Below are 20501 nucleotides of genomic sequence, written 5' to 3' on the forward strand. Positions count from 1 at the left end.
AAAGTTGAGAAAGTCGACTCGTCGACACTGATTCTGGGAACACGCTAGTCTCAAATAAAGCAGGAACTTGCATAAGGAAGTAAGTCTCACAAAAAACCCAATGACTATGGTAAAACCCGAGTAGGGACAAAACCCATAGGCTAAAGAAAAATGTGTGAGAAATGCAAAGTCAAATGAAACGTCTACGGAACGTCATCAGGGATATAATTAACCCAAGGTGGGTGCCTCATCAAACCTTGTTAGGTAGCAAAAACTCAGTGGGAAAAATGCTCCTAATCGTTGAAAAAAGAGTACATTAAAATCAAGCAAGTATACTTTAGGATACTCCCTCTGAATTTGACATAATTCCAAAAAGAACTAACAATGTTACAACTCTGAAAGTTTACGCATACCAATTCCTTAAACAAGCTTCTAAAACATCGCATTCGGTAGTGATTTGGCGAAGAGGTCGGCCAGATTGTCTTATGAATGGATTTGTGTGACATCAATCTTTTGATGCTCTTGCTGTTGATGTGAGAAGAAGAACTTCGGTGTAATGTGCTTGGTGTTGTCTCCTTTGATGTAACATTTCTTAAGCTATTTGATGCATACTGCATTGTCTTCATAGATCATCATCAGGATGTCAACGACGGGGTAAAGATCGTAGGAACTTCGAATATGGCCCATAACTGCTCTCAGCCAGAAGCATTCCTGAGTTGCTTCATGTAGAGTAAGAATTTCAGCATGGTTAGACGAAGTGGCAACTAAGGTCTGTTTAATTGACATCCAAGAGATTGCAGTGCCTCTAATGGTAAAGACATAATCTGTTTGAGAGTGCACGTTGTGCGGATCAGATAAGTATCTTGTGTCGGCATAACCAACAAGGCGAGAATTGACTCGAGATAAGAGGTGTGGCATCATTCGAGGATCTGTCGAGATAAGACAAGCCCTAATTTGTGGTACCCTTAAGGTAACTAAAAATATCTTTAACACCAGTCCAGTATCTGCGTGTTGGTGCATTACTATATCTTGACAAAAAATTAATAGCTAAGGAGATGTTGGGTCTAGTGCTTTGAACTAAGTACAATAAAGCGCCTATCCTACTTAGATAAGGAATTTCAGTCTCCAAAATCTCTTCATCATCCTCATTTGGATGGAAGGGATCTCATTTTGCTTCTAGTGATCGAACAACTATAGAAGTACTCGAAGGCTTTGCTTTATCATTGTTAAAGCAGCGCAACACCTTCTGGGTGTAGTTCGATTGATGTACTAAGATTCCATCCGAACGATGCTCTATCTCAAGACCGAGACAGTATCGAGTCTTTCCTAGATCTTTCATCTCAAATTTGACTTCAGGTGCGCGATAGTACTCTCAAAAAGCTTTTTAGGAGTTCCGATGAGGTTCATGTTGTCGATATAAACTGCAGCTATCGCAAAACCATAATGTGACTTTTTAATGAACACATAAGGGCATAGTTTTTTGTTTACATATCCCTAACTTGTAAAATACTCACTTAAACGGTTATACCACATTCTTCCACATTGCTTCAAACCATAGAGTGAACGCCTCAACCGAATTGAGAGCGTGTTCTGGGGTTTGGAAATATTTGATCCAGTCAATATAAGTCATTCGGGAACTCTTATATAGATTTTCGTATCAAGATCCCTATAGAGATACACAGTTACTACGTCTATTAGCTACAAGCTAAGTTTTTCAAAAACTACCAAAGGGTAGCAAAAAGTAATCACATCCATCATGGGTGAATAAGTTTTGTCATAGTTAGTCACGGGGCATTGTAAGAAGCCTTGTGTAACAAGACGAGCTTTGTAATTCATAATTTCATTCTTCTCTCATTACATTTCTGAATGAAAACCCATTTGTAGCCAACGGGCTTCACATGTGGAGGAGTATGAGCTATAGGTCCAAACACCTTACGTTTCGCAAGCGAATCAAGTTCGACTTGGATTGCTTGTTTCCAGTTTGACCAATTAGTTATACGTCAACATTCATCAACATAATGGGGTTCAATGTCATCGTCAAAATGATCTCAGTAGCTACTGTATATGCTAATGCATCATTAACGATCATCTCATTTCAACACCAAACATCATCCAAGCTAGCATAATGGACTGAAATCTCACGATTCTCGGAAGGTGGATTCGTCTCTTCAATGACGCTTCCGTAATCTAGAATTTCCTCATGAGTTTGATAGAATGAGTAAGCGACAGTCGAATTCACGGTAGGCTGTTTAGGGGCCTATGTCGTGGGTTTCCTCTTTTGGGGGTGTGAATCCTTTGAACCAAGAGGTCTGCCAAGTTGGCATCTTGGGCTTCTAGGAGGGAAGTCCGTCGTACATTTGGTACATCTATCTTTGCAAGCACATTGACAACTGGAATATATGATCTTGTCATTCGCGCTAGATCGGTGAAAGCATCTGGCATGCTCTGAGCTATGCTCTGAAGATCTAATATGTGCTGCACTTCAGTTTCAGACTGAGCGGTGTAGGGATCTAAATGAGACAAGGTGGGAGTCGTTCAAGATAATTTATGTTATTTTTCAAGAACATTATTGTTCTTATCTCCATTTAACGACGGAAATACTGTCTCATAGAAGTGATAATTCACGAAATGAATGGTAAACAAATCGCTTGTAAAGGGTTCTAAGTAACAAATGAATGAAGGAGAATCATATTCGACATAGATTCCTATTCTTCGCTGATGCCCCATTTTTGTACATAAGGACTGCAAAATCGGCACATACACCGCATAAGCAAAAATGCGTAGATGCGATATGTCGTGTTTGTATCCGGTATCCAACTGAATAACATTATATGGTTGGGTCGCAACATGCCTCAGGTGGACCAACATGGTTGCGTGCAATATTGCATGGTCCCAAGCAGCGATCAGGAGCTTGGTACGTATAACCAACGATCGAGCAATCATTTGTCAACGCTTAATGAATGTCTTTGCCAGGCCGTTATGGGTGTGAACATGGGGTATTGGATGTTTAACTTCAACCCCAACCGACATGCAATAGTCATCAAAAGTTTTAGATGTGAATTCTTCAGCATTATACAGTCGAATAAATTTAATCAGATAATCAGGGTGGTGAGCCCTGAGCTTGATAACCTAAGCCAACAGTTTGAAGAATGCAGCGTTCCTTGTGGTTAACAAGCACACGTGTGACCAACGTGTGGAAGAGTCAACCAAAAGCATAAAATATCTAAATGGTCCGCATGGAGGGTGAATCAGTCTACAAATGTCCCCCTGAATCCTTTGTAGAAAAAAAATAGGAGGATTCGAGCAAATCTTGTCATAAGAAGGCTTAATAATAAGCTTTCCAATGGAATATGTTTGACATGTGATGATTTGAGGATATGGTGCAACGCTATTCGTTTAGGGTGTCCTAAACGATCAGGCCAAAGTGTATTTCATGGGCGGTCCCTGAGGTAGGGCTAGCCACATAGTGGCTTTCTATAGGGCATATGGTCGTAGTATACAGACTACTCAGGATACGCTCCATCTTCTCTAGAATACGCTTTTGGCCATATTCGTAAGAAGTGATTCACACAAATTCAATTCCATTTTCTACATTGGTTTCAGTGTGGTAATTATTATCTTTAATGTCCTTGAAACTTAGCAACGTTCTTCCGGAACGTGGAGAATAAAGTTCCTCATCAATGGTCAAGATTGTACCATTGGACAACATTATACATGCCATACTGTATCCTTTGATTACGTTGCATGGGCCTGAGAGGGTTGTCAGAGGTGCATTCTTAGGTATGAAGTTAGTGAAATAGATGAGTTTACGCAAAACGGTGTGCATGGTTGCACTATCTGCCAGACAACTAACTTTCACACTAGTTATACCTAGAAATAAAAATTAATTTTGAATCAGTCACATGCATAAAAGTTCTTAAAACAAATATCCATTTAAAATAATTTAAGTATTCAAGGATGGTAATTAAAAAACTTAATATTCAAAAAACAAATCACCAATAAATAATCCAAACATAAAGGAAAATTGTGCAAGATTAAACCAAAAAAAAAACAAGGGGGGTTCAGCCACTATGTGGAATTCGGCCCCATTGTTTCAAATTCAACTAAAAAAATAGTTTATGTCTAAGATTCTAATCTTCCATAGGGGTGGTATCCTCCTAAAAGCCAGAAACCTCCATTTTGGTACTCTCTAGTTTATCCACTTGCACAAAGTTTGGTTCAAACTTCTTACAACGAAAATGATATTCAGCTACAACCTTCTAGAGAGCATGGAAAACATGGTACCATTGGTCTTTTGAACCACAGTGGTATCATATGTCTACATCTATGGTTTTCTAGTGCTTTACCCTTATTCTTGAAGTTTGGGGCCTTGGGAGCAAGGTAAGGGCACTTCTAAGCTCGGTTTCCTCCCTTAGGTGGGCCTTGGCTCTGTTGACCTTAACATGGTGCTTCTAGCCACCTCTACCACATCTATGTTGGCGTTTTAGGCATTGGTTTGTGCTATAATATGTTTTAGGCACAATAGTCGCCCCAATTGGTCGAGCTTGATGATTTTTCATCAACAGTTGATTCTACTTTTCAACGAGAAGTAAAATAAAGATCAAATTCGAAAACTTGGTGAACTTTCTAGCCCTATATTGTTGCTGCAGGACAATATTAATGGCAGATAATGTCAAATAGGTCTTCTCCAAGAGATCATCTTTGGTCAAGTTCTCATTACAGAACTTGAGAAGTGATCGAATTCGACAAACTTCAGAATTATATTCATTCACAGACTTAAAGTCTCAGAAGCACAGATGCTGTCAGTCATGTCTTGCATCATGCAAGAATATGTCATTTTGGTGACCAAAGCGATCAGCCAAAGCAAACCAAAGTGCTCATGGATCTTCCTCAGCGAGGTACTTGGTTTGTAGTGCCATGGCAGTGGCTTTCTCAACTTCACCAACTAGGTTGTCCGTCTCATCTTCAATGGCGGGACACAAATTCTTTGTGGTGAGGTGAAGCTTCACATCTTGGACCCACTTGAGGTAGTTTCTTCCAGAGACCTCCAAAGCAGTGAAGTCGAGTTTGTTTAATTCGACATGTCCCTATCACAAAATAAATGGACAAGAATGTGGTTAGTGTAATGGAGAAAAAAAAATCAATCCATTCACATTTGAGTAAAACATTCATGTTCTAATAGACATGTATTAGTTTAAATTTACATGAAAAAAATTTCGGGTTTTCATGGGTGATGTTTTTAAGGAAAACTTCAGGTTTTCAAACAAGGCATGTTTCTAGAAACTTCAGGTTTCAAAATAATTATGAACTTCAGGTTCGTATACAAACACAAATATATATACAAAAATATGCAACAATAAATATGCAAACAGATCTTCAGGTCTAGAACTATAATTGAATTAATTATTTGGACTTTGGGCCAAAATTAAAGTGTGGGTGAAAATTTATAAAACTCATATTGTCTAAAAAAATAAACAATTAAGCTCGGGGCCCAAAAATAAGGACCAAAAACCCACAGGTGGGTTGAGTAAAGCCCAAAATTTTGGGCTAGGTTGGGCTCGAGCCTAACATGCAGGCAAGCCCAACATCACAAAATGAATGGGTTGTAAGCGTAAGCAAAAAAAATAGAGGCCCGTGAAAGGATCTGATCTAGTGTGATGCGTACACGGATACACTAGCGTAGGGGCTTGGATCCGATGCAACGCAGACATGTATACACCAGCGCCTGGGCTAGGATCTGGTGCAATGCGGAGCATTGGGGGACACCAAAGCCCACTTGGGTTGGTGTCATTCGCGAGCCATGAGTCCAGATCAGCCTAATAGGCTGTTTAGATATGGGTCGTGGCAGCAAAGGCAACCAGCAAGCCCAAAAAAGTGATGTGCAATGAAGGCCCGAGGGTCCAATGCCCATTAGGGCTCAGGTTGAGAAACCCAAAACACCCCAGCGGCATTGGCTGCAGGATTCGAATTGGAAAAATCTCCGACGTTGCTTCAAGCGACTTCCCTCGGTCATTCACTACACGGGGGTTCGATTGGAACCCTAGTTTTGGATGGAAACCTAAGTTTCGACATGGGGGGGTCTGAGAAACTATGAGGACTCAAAGAATCCTTCAAACAAAATTCACCGATGGTTGGGTCCAAAAAAAAATATGACTACATGTCATGATGTCTTAGAAAGACGGCGGTGCGGCCGTGGCCAAGTGCAGGCGGCAGCTGGGTTCATGGGTTTGATGCCAAAACGGCGTCATCTTCTCAGATGGAGCATTATGGGTTTTGCTTTGATGCATCGCGGCTCAAGAAAGCTCGCGTGAGCTCGAGTTTTGAATTCAACAAACCCTAAATTTTTTTTTTCAATTATCAGATTAATTCAATGCATATTCAATTAAATAATTTAATGCATGGACATATAATTGATGTAATTCATGGCAATATCAAATTCACATAATTCAACAATTATGGATATAATGCATACACAGTTTATGTAGAATCTAAAATTTGAAAAAATGTAAAGTTGGGTCATGCATTATGGTGAATGTCCAGGCTATCAGGGCTGCAAAAATATCGAGATAAAAATCGTTGTTTTGAAAAAACCTGATTACGTGATGATATTGATGAACTGGTTTGATGTAAAAAACTTCCACATCAGATTCCTAAACGCAAGGGTATGAGCGTGCTGATAACGTGTTGTGACCTATATTTAACTGACAAGGAGAGGGGGCCGGCGGCACAAAGAAAATATAGAGAGAGAGAGATATGTGTTTGTAGGGTTGTGTAGATAATGTGTTATTCCCCTTACGCAGTGTCTTTATTTATAGTAAGAAAGGAGGGAATAAATCTTTATCCTCCAAGGAATTCAAGTTCTAATAGAAAAGAATAATTAAAATCAAATCAAATCTAAGATTTACACAATCACACTTAAATAAAAAATTTATAACATGCATAGCATTTTTCAATGAGGTGTATATGCATTTTAAGTTTTCTTTCGCTTTGTCAACCGACCAATAATGATAAGGCATCCCCATGACCTCGACCGTCAATGTGTACATCTAATTTCCTTCACTTTTCCTCCACTCATTGGCCCTTAATTCGACCTTAAAATTTCAGCTCTCCTAAATCCAAAACACACGAGAAACACTTGCTTTGGAAATTATGAATCCCACAGAAAAGATATACAGCTGTATGATGTAACCCTATACTGTTAAACCCTACCACCACACTAATTATAATGTGGACTTTGTGTTCGAGATGGAGTTGCAATTTCCCTACCATATACATTGATACATGAATGTGAACGACCTTTAGAGGCGGCTGGCAGGTGCTACCATTCCACCGATAAACGACAACAACATATAAATGGAGTGAGGTCACCACTTCACTATTTATGTAATAAGTACTTGGGGGTTCTTTGGCAGAGCTTGGTAGAGAGAACCGCGATGAGGTGACCAACGTGGGGGCAGTCGATCGACCGCCTTTGTCTTTATAGTTATTTAAGATTTTTTTTTTTTTTTTTTTTTTTTTTTACTTTTATCAACGTGGAAGGAAATTCGAGCTTGTTATCTCTATTGGTGCTCATGCTCGATAGATGACTTTAGACAGAAGAGTAACACTAAATTATAGCGAAAAGGATATAAGCGTCAACTGGGAATATTGAAAATATAAATACTATCAGATTGAAAGTTAGTTGGTAAAGTGTTAACTATATATATATTCTCAAGTTAGTCAAGTACGAGATAGGAAAAAGGGAGTTTTAACGCAAAGTCTGCGGTACTGTTCACTTTAACGAAAAATTATATTTTTATATTAAAAAATCAAATCTGATACTATTCACTTTACCTTTTATTTTGTCTTTATCGTTAAAAGTCAAAGTTTTCAAGCCATTTTCATTAGTTTTCCTTAGGAAAAATGCAAAAAGTTTAAAGACTATGGTAAAAAGTTCAGCCACTAAATGAAATTTTAATAATGATTTAAAGTGTGTAATCAAATGACATTTTAAAATAAATATGTTAAAAATACGTATATTGTTGAATCCCACATCGGCTATAGTAAAAAGGTAAGTAATAATTTAAATATCCTAACCCCACTTTAACTAACAATGAGAACTTTTGTGATAAAACTCCACACCTGACGAATTGTGGATGTGGTAATTAACAAGTTGTAGACAATATCGGTGTTGTTAGAAGGGGATCTTTGGCCAGTTTCTCTAATAATTCTACATATATAATATTCAAAAGTATGTACTTGCATGTATACATTTGATTTGTTTGACAATGTGTATTTTTTCACATCATTTGAGAAAGATACAAAAGCATAAGTTTTTTACAAAAATATGTGCATGCAAATATGTATATTATAGTTGGTGAAGTAATTCCACGCTTCTTTTTTATCCTCATGCACTTCTTCATTTTTTTTTTTTTTGGCTGAGTCAATCAATGCATAATTAACAGGAGCCGAAACAAATTGAGGAGTGTAGAAGGACGAAAAAGAGTGTAAAAATTCCTATTGTATATATATGTGCGAATTTACTAAGATCACCATCAAGTTAACCAAAATCAACGTCGGAAATGCTTGCAATGGGATTACGAGTCAAACTGCAGGACTTCATTTCCATGCATGAATCTAAAAATATAAGATCGACCGTGGATCCAAGCCACCTGCTGCTTCTCAAATGAGTGTGTTACAGCGATCCGGTGACTAGTCAAGAAAAACAACAATTAATAAGAATTGTTGTGACCTCGGTTTTATAGCACGTTTGGTTTGGTAATGACATCTGCAGAAAAGCTTCTAGGTGTATTGGCTGTGAATGAATATATATATTAGCCGTCCGTGTTATATACAGGTAAATATATACAGTGGCTAGTCTTTTTATAAGGATGCGTGTCTTTATTCCCGGAAAAGGACCAGAACTATTGTTTGGAGTTTACTATCTCTTGTCGGTCAGCTGAACAGTCATTTGTTAGCTTTTTCTGTTGGTTACGTGGAGTAAAAAATAATCACAAGGCGACACGTTGATTTTTGAACAAAAAAAGATAAAAATACCCTTGAGGTACAATGGGATTCCTACGCGCGAGCAGCGAGCAATCATCGTTCAACCAAATCAAAAGTGCCCAAAATAGGTAACAAATTCAAAGGTATTTCATCCATCCTCATCCTATATTTTCCACAAGGTAATTATTTCATAACCTTCAAAACATCCCATATAAATTACATAACCCCCAAAATATTTATTACAAAAATGTGTTGATTAACCGATTAATTGATTAATTGCCTAATTAATCCATTAAATCACACATTAAACCATAAGTTACACCCTATCCCTATAAATATACTCCCATTTTCACCAAAAGATCATTCCAACACACTTGCAAAATTCCCAATACTCTCCAAACACTTTTCTCTCTAAATTCTAACTTTGGCATCCGAGGTTCTTCGGCCAAAGCCCCCCCATTCATCGTGGGCGCGTGAGGCTTTTGGCCTTGATCCTAAAGTGTTAATTATTTTGTAGGTGCAATTTTATCCAAAATCAAGAAGGAAGAAATTTGCATCTACAAGTTACAATTACATCATGCATTTAAATTTGAAAACACTTCTGTAATATTTGGTGCGGCAAATGACGCATACATGCAACCTTTGTGAATGATTTTATGTGCTTAGTTAACTCAAAGGCTTTTGCTAATATTGTGGCATGAAGTTCATTTTAATACATAACAGAGAATCTATGGTTAATATTTTACGAAAGGGAAACCATTCGAACCTAATTGAACCCATCCTTTACTATCAAATGTGTGATCAATACTTTCTAAATATTTAATTCAATTTATTTTACTTCAATAATTTAAAATTAGTTCGTTTGGAGTACGCCATAATTTTTCCTGATAATAAGAACTCTTTCTTTCATGTAACGTGTGTTATACGTATAGGCCACCGTATCATACATTTTTTTTTTGTTTTTGTTATAGGCTAAATTGTAGCAAAGATATCAGATACATATTGATTACAGTTTTTGTTTCTAAACTCTACTAATAGTTTACTAATAGATACATATTGATTATAGTTACTCTTATCCTCAAATTATATCATTTGTTGCAATAGTAGTCTATTCTTCGTTAACACGATCAACTTAATAGTTAAGTTGAGGGATAAAATAGGAATTTCATTCAAAAATATCTCATGACCTATTCACATAACTTTTTGCTTATAATCGGAAAAGATGACAAATTTGATGGAATGATCACTTTGCAATGCAGAATTAAGTTAGAGGATGAGAGAAACTAACATGAAAGTTCAGAGACGAAAACTAAACATGAGGCAAAGTTCAGAAACCTTCGCTACCACACACCCTTTTGTTGAAAAAGAGAATGGTTGGACTCAGTTACATCTTTGAGAATATAAAACATATATTAGACGGAATCTTGGACATGCTTGGTTTTTAGTGTTTGGTTTTAAGACCAAATATTCCAAGTCTACTTTGACAATTGACATGCGTAAAAATAACGGATTAACACATTTTCGTACAGCATTAGGTGATCATTAAAGTTTAATCTACTATTTAATAGTCATGTATACATATATACAAGGCTACTTGTACAAGTTAAACCATATCTAATTCATGGTCGCAATCTCTATAATATTAACTATATATATTCTTATTATCCTTGTCTATTGCCAACCTAACCTCCCCATTTTAGGCAAGAAACACCTTCCCAAAATACCTAATTAAGACCAACCACCAAGGTGATAAACCCCAAACCCTAGACTAGCCTAATCTCCCATTATTTTTAGGATGAATAAAAATACCACCTACTAAAAACGAATTTGAACTACTTTATTGCTAATTCATTCTAAGACTAAGTTCATCCTCTCTTCCTTAGTGTAGATAATATCGTTTGTTCAAAAAAAAAAACACAAAAAAAAAAAAACCACCTCCTAATCCATTTCCTAAAAAAATTCAATAAGGCCATCACACCAAGGAGACCGGGCTTGATTGTCTTGTACGTCTATGGTGGTGATATAGAGAGAGAAAGTGTGTACTCATTTCATATAAGTTTTGTTCCACACTTGAACATGATGAATAATATATCCTTTTATAGATTTACAAAAGAAAGAAGGCTACAAGACATGTTAACATAATATTTGGCTCCTTAGATGTAAGGAATCATTTTTTTTACATGATCACACGATATTATTTTACTGTACAAACGTCATAGTCCAAACTATTTATTCTCTTTATCATCATGTAAAGATCATTTTTACATAAAAAAATCACTTAATTTGGAGACCATTTAGTCATCCATTTGTGTTGAACGAATCAATGATTATGGTAACAAATAATATCCTCATACTTAACCCTCAATTTGTTTTGTTCATATGAATGACTAAATAGTCGCTAAATCGAATTTGTTTCTTTCGATTTCATATTTAGATAATGATAAAGAGAATGAACTGTTTAAATTATAACGTTCGTAAAATGAAATGATGTCACGTTATCATATAAAGAGAAACGACTCATCAGTGTCCATATACAATGTTTTGAATGGACATACTGGAAGTCAAGTCTCCAAGAAAAACGTAAAAGTAAAAATATACTAAATTGGTTGGATGGTTAAATGTCAAGGAGGAATCTTCTTCAACGTGAAGTAAATGGCATGTAAGTTACCAACATAATAAAAAACATTGAAGGCATATAGGATATATTCAACTTGATTTTCTAGTAGGGTGGGGAGTGGGGACTGTTCTGTATTTTAAGGAAATTTACAAAAATAGGTAATTATTTAGTTGTATAACTTGTACTACATCACATGTGTAACGCTCCATTTAACTGGAGTTTGACTGTTAGCTTTAAACATGAAATATGTTTAATGTCCTTTCTTACACCTACCTTTCAAATTCGATTTGTTTTTTTTTTTAACAAACGATAATATCTACATTAAGGAGGAAGATATGGGCTTAGCCTCATAATGAGCTAGTAATAATGTGATTCAAACTCGTATTTGGCGAGAATTGAACGTAAAATCTCTTACTTATAAGTGAAAATAAATACAACTAGACCGTAATATTAAGTGATACAATTCAAATTCGATTTAATTTCGATGTTTTTCTGTTTTGCTGTTGGGTTACATCTCAACAGTTCAAATATATCCATTTGCTACATTTTCTCCAGAATGATAACAGATGGGGCACCGGGATGACAACTTTTACATTTTGTATTTTTGTTTTCTTTGTTTTTTTTGTTTTTTTGCACTTTTGGCTATTTAACGTAAAAGCATCATTCTGCTTTACATGACCATGTGATCTTATTTTGTCGTACAAAAAATATAATTAAAATTGTTTATATTCTCTTTATAACTATTTGATAATATTGAACAATTCATTTGATTTAAAGACCACTTAGCCATCCATGTGCCAAAATAATCAATAATTGTGGTATAAATAGCATTCATGATAGAGTCAATTTATTTGATTCATATAGATGACTAAATACGGTTTTCAAATCAAACAAATTAATTGATAAATACAATAAACAAATCGAATTTCGACGTTTATATACTGAAATAGTGTCACATCATGATGGAAGGAATAATGACTCCTTATAAGTACAGAACCTAAGTATTATCCTTTACAATCCAAAGCAAATTTGTATACTTCACCCCAAAAAAATCAAATAAACTAAGTACACAAAGCGAACTAATTCTTCATTTTAAATCATTACCATACAAATAAAATCCAAGCAAAAAATTATAAAAGAAAACAAAAACAAAAACTAGAGATAATAAATTAGATTACAAAGCCCCAACCAACTCTAGTCTGCTGAGAGTTGGCCATACGATTTGTGTGCCTATAAATTAACAATTTCGTCAAACCACCAAATCATCAACAAATTCAAAGGAAAATGGTGTAACAGAAGCTCAACTGCAGTCTGCAGTGATTTTTATACCCACCTCCTTATCATTTCTTAGCAAGTAATTAAAGATTTGTGCTTCTATCGATCCAGATACGCTCCTGATTTCGCTAACCAAACCTGTCGTGCAAAAACAGCAGCGATTTTGGATTAAGCATGATAAACAAATAGAACCCAGATTTACAAGCAATCAACCAAACCTGTCGTGCAAAAACAGCAGTGATTTTGGATTAAGCATGATAAACAAATAGAACCCAGATTTACAAGCAATGTCAACGAAATAAACAACTATGTATCATCTAAGACAAAATGGTCAACACACGAAAAGTTTGGTATGCTTCGATGAATCTTTAAGTATACTAAATTCAGGGTAAAGAATGTCATATTTCTAATGTAGTTTCGATAAGCCTAGAAGGATGAAAGGGAGAAACGAAAACTAGCGAATGAGGATGCTCACCAACATATGTAACGACTAAAATCAGCACGGAGAAACAATAACTGCTGATAGCTGATCTCTATTAAAACCGAGTCATTTGCTGCATCATTTGAGAACCAGTTGATTGTGAAACCAACTGTTCTGCACCAGGAGATGGTTTTATTAAGTGGTTTGCACCAACTGGATTGCCAAACCCTCTGATCATCTCTTTAGGCGTATTGGGATTTGTGTCCAGGTTTGACGATTCCATCAGTGCCCGAATCTAACCAAATGGTTGGTTGTAGACCAACTTTCAGTTTTTCGTTAAGAAAAAGAATATTAAAAGTAAGAACATATACACAGAAAATTCAAACTTACCACATCCAAACGCTTCTTATGGAGATCACTCGACAACTGTATGTTTTAAAAGCAAGGTATTCCAATAAATCTCTTGGGTTGAAAAATTGGTAAGAAATTATAGTAATAGTAAAGAATTGCACTAAAAGGGGACCACCATACATTCCACCTTTGTGTCTTCAACAGTTGATTACGAATTCAACGCAACATACAAAACATATTCAACTCAAAAGAAGTACTTATGCAACTTCAAATTTGTCCTCCAAAATAGATATACTAAAAGATGTTAGATGCACCGTAATGTTCATCCTAAGATGTTGAAGATACTTACTGATTTGTTTTGGTACTTCCTCTCCTCACTTGAAAAACCGGGAATTGTCAAATGCCAATTTTTCTCTGCAAAATTAGTTCAAGCATTAAATTCCCGACCTCAATGAACTCCAAAACTCATAAAAAAGGTCGTACCCAGTGCACAAGGCTCCCGCTTTACGCAGGGTCTGGGAGAGGTAAATGTCGGCTAGCCTTACCCCCATTTATGGAGAGGCTGCTCCAAAACTCCAAAACTCATAAACACACAAAAATATATATTCATCCATAAATGAGGCTTATTTTTTATTTTTTTTTCCTTTCTAATAATAATAAAAAAAATTGATACCAACTTGGAAAACACAACCTGAGAAGTTATTAATCAAGAAAAAAATAACAGTGAAAGACGAGCGCAAAGAAGTGCAGCACAGGGGCAACCAGAAACCTTAATTCATTATTTTTGTAGATAAGTAGTTAAGTACATTGGTCTGTGCTATACAGGAACCAGTAGAGAGAATGAACACAGATTTGTTAATGATGAGACAGATAAGTTAAATTCGCTGATTATTTAGTATGTGTATTCAGAAACCTCTCGTTTGCATCCCATGTCAACTCAAATAAGATTTTTCTCTTAAGTATCAAATTAGGAGACCAGTACATTTATTATGCAACTTAATGGCTTAGAAATTTCCCAATTATCACAAGAAATATGGAGATGAGTTGTGGTACAGAACAAACCTAGGTGTAGCAACACATCCTTGGACTCTAAAGTTGAAGATTTTCTATGCTTTGCCAAATTGCATGCATATGTTGTCACCTGCAAATAGGCATAGGATAAACACTTAATGTCCATGTGTGCCATATAAAGCTTCATTTTATTTGGTCAGACATGCCAGAGAAAGCTTGACATGCAGAATGTGAAGTATCTATCAGCAGAACAAAATTAATTTGGGCCTATTTTGAGGCACGTCCACGTGTGTCTATTTATTTGAACCCAATCTAACAAGATGACTTGTATATCAACTGTTAAATTAAATGTGACCAATTGATATGTTTATCACTCATCTAAAGTTGTTCTACAGATATGCAAGGTCCTTAAGTTAGATCTGCAATTGAACGTCATTATATACACATATAGTACAAAAGTTAGCATGTCAAGCCTCACAGAATCAATGAAGTCATCAGCAATCTCCAAGAGAAGATCTTCAACTTCTGGATCCAGCCTTCCTTGAGAATCAACCTGGGCAGGAGAAAAAGGTTCTCACAATGACAAATTTATTTCTAGAGCACACACAACCCCCTCCCAACACACAAACCAAAAAATAGAAATAGCAGTTTAAATAAGGAATACCTGAGAGACTACATCTTGTATCTTTCTCTTCCCCAGAAGTTGGTTAGTTGCTTCTGTTCCTTGGCTTGAACTCCCTCCAGGTGTAGTTGTACCAGATGCAGTAGCATCAGGCTGTGATCCTGTTAAACTAAGAGATTTCTGGCCTGCGGGTACAGCCATCCTTGGCGAGTTCTGCTGCTGCTGTTGCTGCTGCGATTGTTGCTGCAGTGGCTGCTGTATTTGCTGCTGCTGAAGTTGCTGTTGATGCTGCTGCTGCTGCAGCTGTGGATGTCCCATTTGTTGCTGCTGCTGCTGTACAAGCTGGTTTAACTGTTGTTGGGTCGAGGGCATGGACTTTTGCAACTGATTAGAAGCCAGTTGCTGCTGAAGGAGAACCTGCTGCCTATGTTGAATGCGGAACGAAGGTGAGCCAGGGGCGGGAATTGTTGGCATTTGCTTCAACCACTGTTGTGAGAAAGAATTCTGCATCATTGCTGGCTGTCCATTCTGAGACACCGCAGATAGCTGAGGGTTCATAAATGCAAGTGAAGACGTTCTTGTCAAGCTCTGAACCTGTACTTTGTAAAGTCAGATCAAAATGTCCCAACCATAAATTGATATATCCATCAAAGACATGCTATAGAGTAACAGCATTGCCAAAGATTGTTAAAGTGTATAAATACATCTCTATCCTTCCTGCTAAGCAAAATGCCAACACTGTACCACCAACATTAATATGCCTACAATTCTACAAAAATACCCATCAAGGGGAAGTGGGTCATTACAGTAATAAGTGTACCGGTATGTTTAGAAAAGAATGATCAATTCCATTCAATAAAAATTGGAAAATGATCTTACGTACTGTTACAACTGATAAGTCTAATTTTAGATGCTACAAACAAATGACAACCACCACTAAAATAGAAAACGAAAAAGAAAAACATAATTTCTGGGCAGAGGAATTGAGGACTCTTGTAGGATACCAGCAGAGCAATTGAAGCTTTGAAAGGCTTCTTTGCAACTAAAATTCATGTAGCTTGAATAAAGTGTTTCATTCTCATTGGTCTCCAAGTACCAAAATGAATAGTAGACATAATTGCTTCCCCTGTTCCACATGATTCAATATAACTACTTTATAAGATTTCAGGAGTCAATAAAATGTCCTCAGAATGAAAGCAGCTAGCGCAAAACCACCACGCAACTTACTCAAAAGCAATATCCCAGATGTAAAGATCAAGCAGAGGTTTTGGCGATTTGTTTTAAGTTGGGTATGAAAAGCATGAATGACATCATAGTTGGGTATCCTGATTCATTTGTTACGTGCAGATCTTAATTACGGTTCGAAATCTCAATCAAACCACAGGCAAAAGGTAGAACAATTTTAAATCATAACACAATTAACATTGTTTGGCCAGTGGGTTCTGTCTTCGAACGGAGGAAAATTCACTAAGAAAACATGAAGGTCTGAATAATGGCCGTGTCACTCTTAAAATCAAAACTTTCTTAGAATCAGAAAGTGGAATTCCACAGTTTGAAACTTTGAATTTCCCTCCCAAACCTAAGAATAAATGACCTTCAATTATTACTTCAAACAGGTCAGACTACAGATATAGAGCCAAAAGAAAGTCGGCTGTCGCTGCACGAGCCCTTATTGCTTGCAGGGTCCAAAACCAACACATAAGTTTAATAGAATATGAGAAACTCAAGCTGTAGAAAAACTCATTATAAACCATAGCATGATCAGCAAGAATGAGTACTTCACATACCCGACATTGTATAACAATTTGCATTCACAAAGAAACTCAAAACAAGACAAACAAAGCAGTTGGTAGGATAAATTAGAAGACGCCTAAGTTAACAGATCAGGCAAGAGGAAAGTATGCAATTATACCTGTGCAGAGGTGAGCGAATTTTGTTGGGCCAATTGTTGCCTAAGTTGGCCCTGCCCCTGATTCATTCTCTGTTGAGCAAAAGAAGCAATGGCCCCATTAGCTCTTAGTTGAGAGCTCAAATTGATGGATCCCATCATCCCCATTGCTTGGGTTCCTTGTAAAGATTGCCCAGGAGAATTACCTTGATGAAATTGGGAACCTTGGACCAGACCGCCTTTTTGTCTCGGCTGCAGAAAGTTTACTAATTTTGTTAAACAAGAAACATTTCCATTCTCAAGAAAGCATTAAATTCACTGTTGTGCTAGCTTAACAGTGTCTAATATATTATGCAACAATCCAACAGCTTTCACTGATACACTAATATTCAATTCGGAATTCAAAAGGGAACTGGTATACCATATTACAATTAACATTGTTTGCATTTGATTGGCAATACTAATGATGATGTACTTTACCATGTAGCATAGTATATGATTAACTTGGTCTTAGGAAGTGTAGCATAACTATATCGAATGATTTTGCCCACATTGAAGCAACCGACTATGACGACATAACATTTGCAAAAAACACTACCAATAAACTTCTGTTGCTACTAAACACAACTTATTCCCATACCAAGTACTAAGCAAATGCACACTAATTATGCCACATTTCACCTGCCACAATCAAAAGATAACAGCCAATTTCATGAGGGCAATTAAACTCATACCGAGGCCAACAACTGCGGCTGCAGATTGAATTGCGCAGCTGCAACAGCAGCAGCGCCAGACAACATGGGCAGGTGGCCACTCTGCCCGATCAAGCCTGATCGCGACAAATTCCCACCGCCAATTTGCTGCGTCTGCTGTGCCGGGTTTTGCTGTTGCTGCTGCTGATTCTGCTGTTGAATACCACCAGAGCCACCAAAACTCACCTGCCCATACAAGCCCCCTTGCTGCCTCATCATACCAAAATGCTGCTGCTGCTGCTGCGGGTTCTGACTCAGCTGCTGAAGCTGGTTCATTCGGGACATCGACGGTGACCTCTGCTGGAGCTGGTAATTCGACATGGAATTCACATTCACGTTCTGGGATTGTTGCACCAATGACTGAGATTGCTGTTGCAGCTGCAGCAGCTGCTGCTGGGTAGATTTCTGCAGGTAATCCAATCCAACGGTGGGTGAAATGTGCTGGGTTTGAGGAAGAGAGATGTTAGGCATGGGAGGGAGAGGTGGGGATGCGAGTTGAGGAGATTGGGAGACAGTTGAAGGGGATGGGATTGCTTGATTTGCAGAAGGGTTTGCTGGGTTTTCTGTGATCATAATGTTTGAGGCTGATGCTGCTGCTGCTGGGTCAATACTGGGTTGGAGGGGGTTTGGGGACGACGATGGGCCGTTTTCCGCCATGTTTCCGAATTCGTTTGCTTTTCTGAGGAATTGGGTTTCTGGGTTTTGATCTTCGTGACGACCAAGACGTTAATTCATGGCGGATTTTTTTTGTTTCTGAAATTCGGGAACTTGAAGTTTCAGAGGGCTAAGCGAGAGAGGGGGCTTGAAGAAGGACAGAGAGAGAGAGAGAGAGAGAGAGAGAGAGAGAGAGAGAGAGAGAAGAGGAGGAGAGATCGAATCTGGTGCGTACACATCAGCAGAGGGACACCAATTGGTGGATCAACAAATCCTCTGCCTTCCGGTGAAAACAAATCATGGTAGATGGAAAATCTGGACCGTTTATCATTTCTATTTATAATAGAGTACACGGAATTTTTATACACTGGATTGTTGTATGTAGAGGTGGCAAATCAATCTATTGTGTTGTTAATGGATACCCATTAAGACACATTTAGTTTGATTTTACTTTACATCATCATCACTACTCTCAATCCTATCTCTATATTATAGTGATGTCAAATTAAACGCGTCTTAATGGGCACCCATTACAACCCAATGGATTAATTTGTCACCTCTAGTTGTTTGTCTTTTGTACCATACTTGACCAATCCCGAAACTACCAAGCACCGGTCAACTTCATACCTTCAAGGACCCACTGAAGGGGTCATGTTGAGGCACCCATGCTGAATCACAAGAGTTTCCCTCCACCTAGGAGGTCAATCACAATACGACACTTGTCAACGTCAGAATAAAGCTCCTAAAGTCCCACATCGACCACGAACGAAAGCTAAAGACTCTCCTCAACTATAAAAGAATACCATTCTCCTACAATTAATGGGGAATGTCATGATTGTATTTAACTAGTCATTAGAATCCACTAATGATGATTATGCTTGAATCTATGTATTTGTGTAAACCCTTCACTATTAATAAGAACGCCTCTTGGACGTAGCCAAAATTAGGGTGAACCACGTACATCTTGTGTTTGCTTCCCTATCTCTATCACTTTACATATTATCCTAACTCGGTGACCAGAGCAACCGAGCGAATGTCAAAACTTGACACTTTACATTGTTTCAAAGTCTCGCTGATTTTGTGCATTAACATTTAGCGCCATTTGTGGGAGCAACATTTATTCCTGCTCTCACCAGCTTTGTCAAGTTGGTTTCTTGTACACTCTTTTTTTATCAGGCATCCCTTTCTAACATGGAGAGCGAATGAAGCCACAGCATACAGAACGACACCTCCTCCTAGTGAAGGAAGGAAAGAAAGAAGTTTGCTCTTCAAGCTAAAGTCAACAAAATAACGATCAGGAACGAGATCCTCAAAAAACAGTATCAGAAGCTCTCTCAGATGCTCCATGAGGCTAGATAGACTCAGTCTCATGAGGCCTTCACCCCCGTGACTATAAATCACCAAATGGATACCCTCCTACGCAAAGGTTCACATGGGTGCTCTTAATGAGGAACAACCTTCTCACCAAGATATTAATCAACACGAGATTTCTCTCAACCCAGCTATTTCAAATCAAAGCAAAAGAAGAAGAGGAAGACATTTTTTGCAAAATGAATGGAAGGGTTAAAAGCTGTTTACCGTCACTGTCGAGACTTCTTAAGGTAGTGTCGACAAAAACATATCCACATAGGCTCAAGAATTAATGGCCCAAGGATCATCAAATGACTTATTTCCTTATTGCAACCCATGCTAGCCCCCAATCCAGGAAATGAACAAAAAGCCTTAGGGCAACAAAAAGGCGTAGGAGACTCAGGGGACTTTCAATAGGCATATTCTGACAGCCAGTATGTTGAGTCCAAGGAAAGGCCATATGTCCTAGACCAATCTTCCTTGCTTTCAAGAAATGATGGAAACTTACAAAAGAAAGCTTCAATGGTGCCTGACTCCACTCAGGATCCCATTATCATGCAACTTCTTAAGGAAGTGAACAAGCTAAAGGCCAAGCG

General features: G+C 37.5%; 1 protein-coding gene across 2 annotated transcripts; it reads right to left on the reverse strand.

Annotated features, from left to right (window-relative positions):
* Positions 1-12493: 12493 nt before the first annotated feature.
* LOC103453604 (transcription initiation factor TFIID subunit 12b-like) lies at positions 12494-18731 on the reverse strand. Of its 2 annotated transcripts, XM_008393162.4 has the most exons (10): positions 17884-18731; positions 17174-17401; positions 15304-15855; positions 15118-15192; positions 14691-14769; positions 13978-14042; positions 13668-13703; positions 13332-13572; positions 12915-12994; positions 12494-12811 (listed from the first exon to the last, which is right to left on the reverse strand). In XM_008393162.4, the coding sequence occupies exons 1-8, from the start codon at positions 18556-18558 to the stop codon at positions 13393-13395; spliced, it is 1890 nt and encodes a 629-aa protein (XP_008391384.1). In that variant the 5' UTR covers positions 18559-18731; the 3' UTR covers positions 12494-12811; positions 12915-12994; positions 13332-13392. The 2 variants fall into 2 exon arrangements, with proteins under 2 accessions (XP_008391384.1, XP_008391383.1); XM_008393161.4 differs by having other exon boundaries at positions 12494-12994.
* Positions 18732-20501: the final 1770 nt, after the last annotated feature.

The sequence above is a fragment of the Malus domestica genome, chromosome 09 (assembly GCF_042453785.1).
Source record: "Malus domestica chromosome 09, GDT2T_hap1".
NCBI lineage: Eukaryota > Viridiplantae > Streptophyta > Magnoliopsida > Rosales > Rosaceae > Malus > Malus domestica.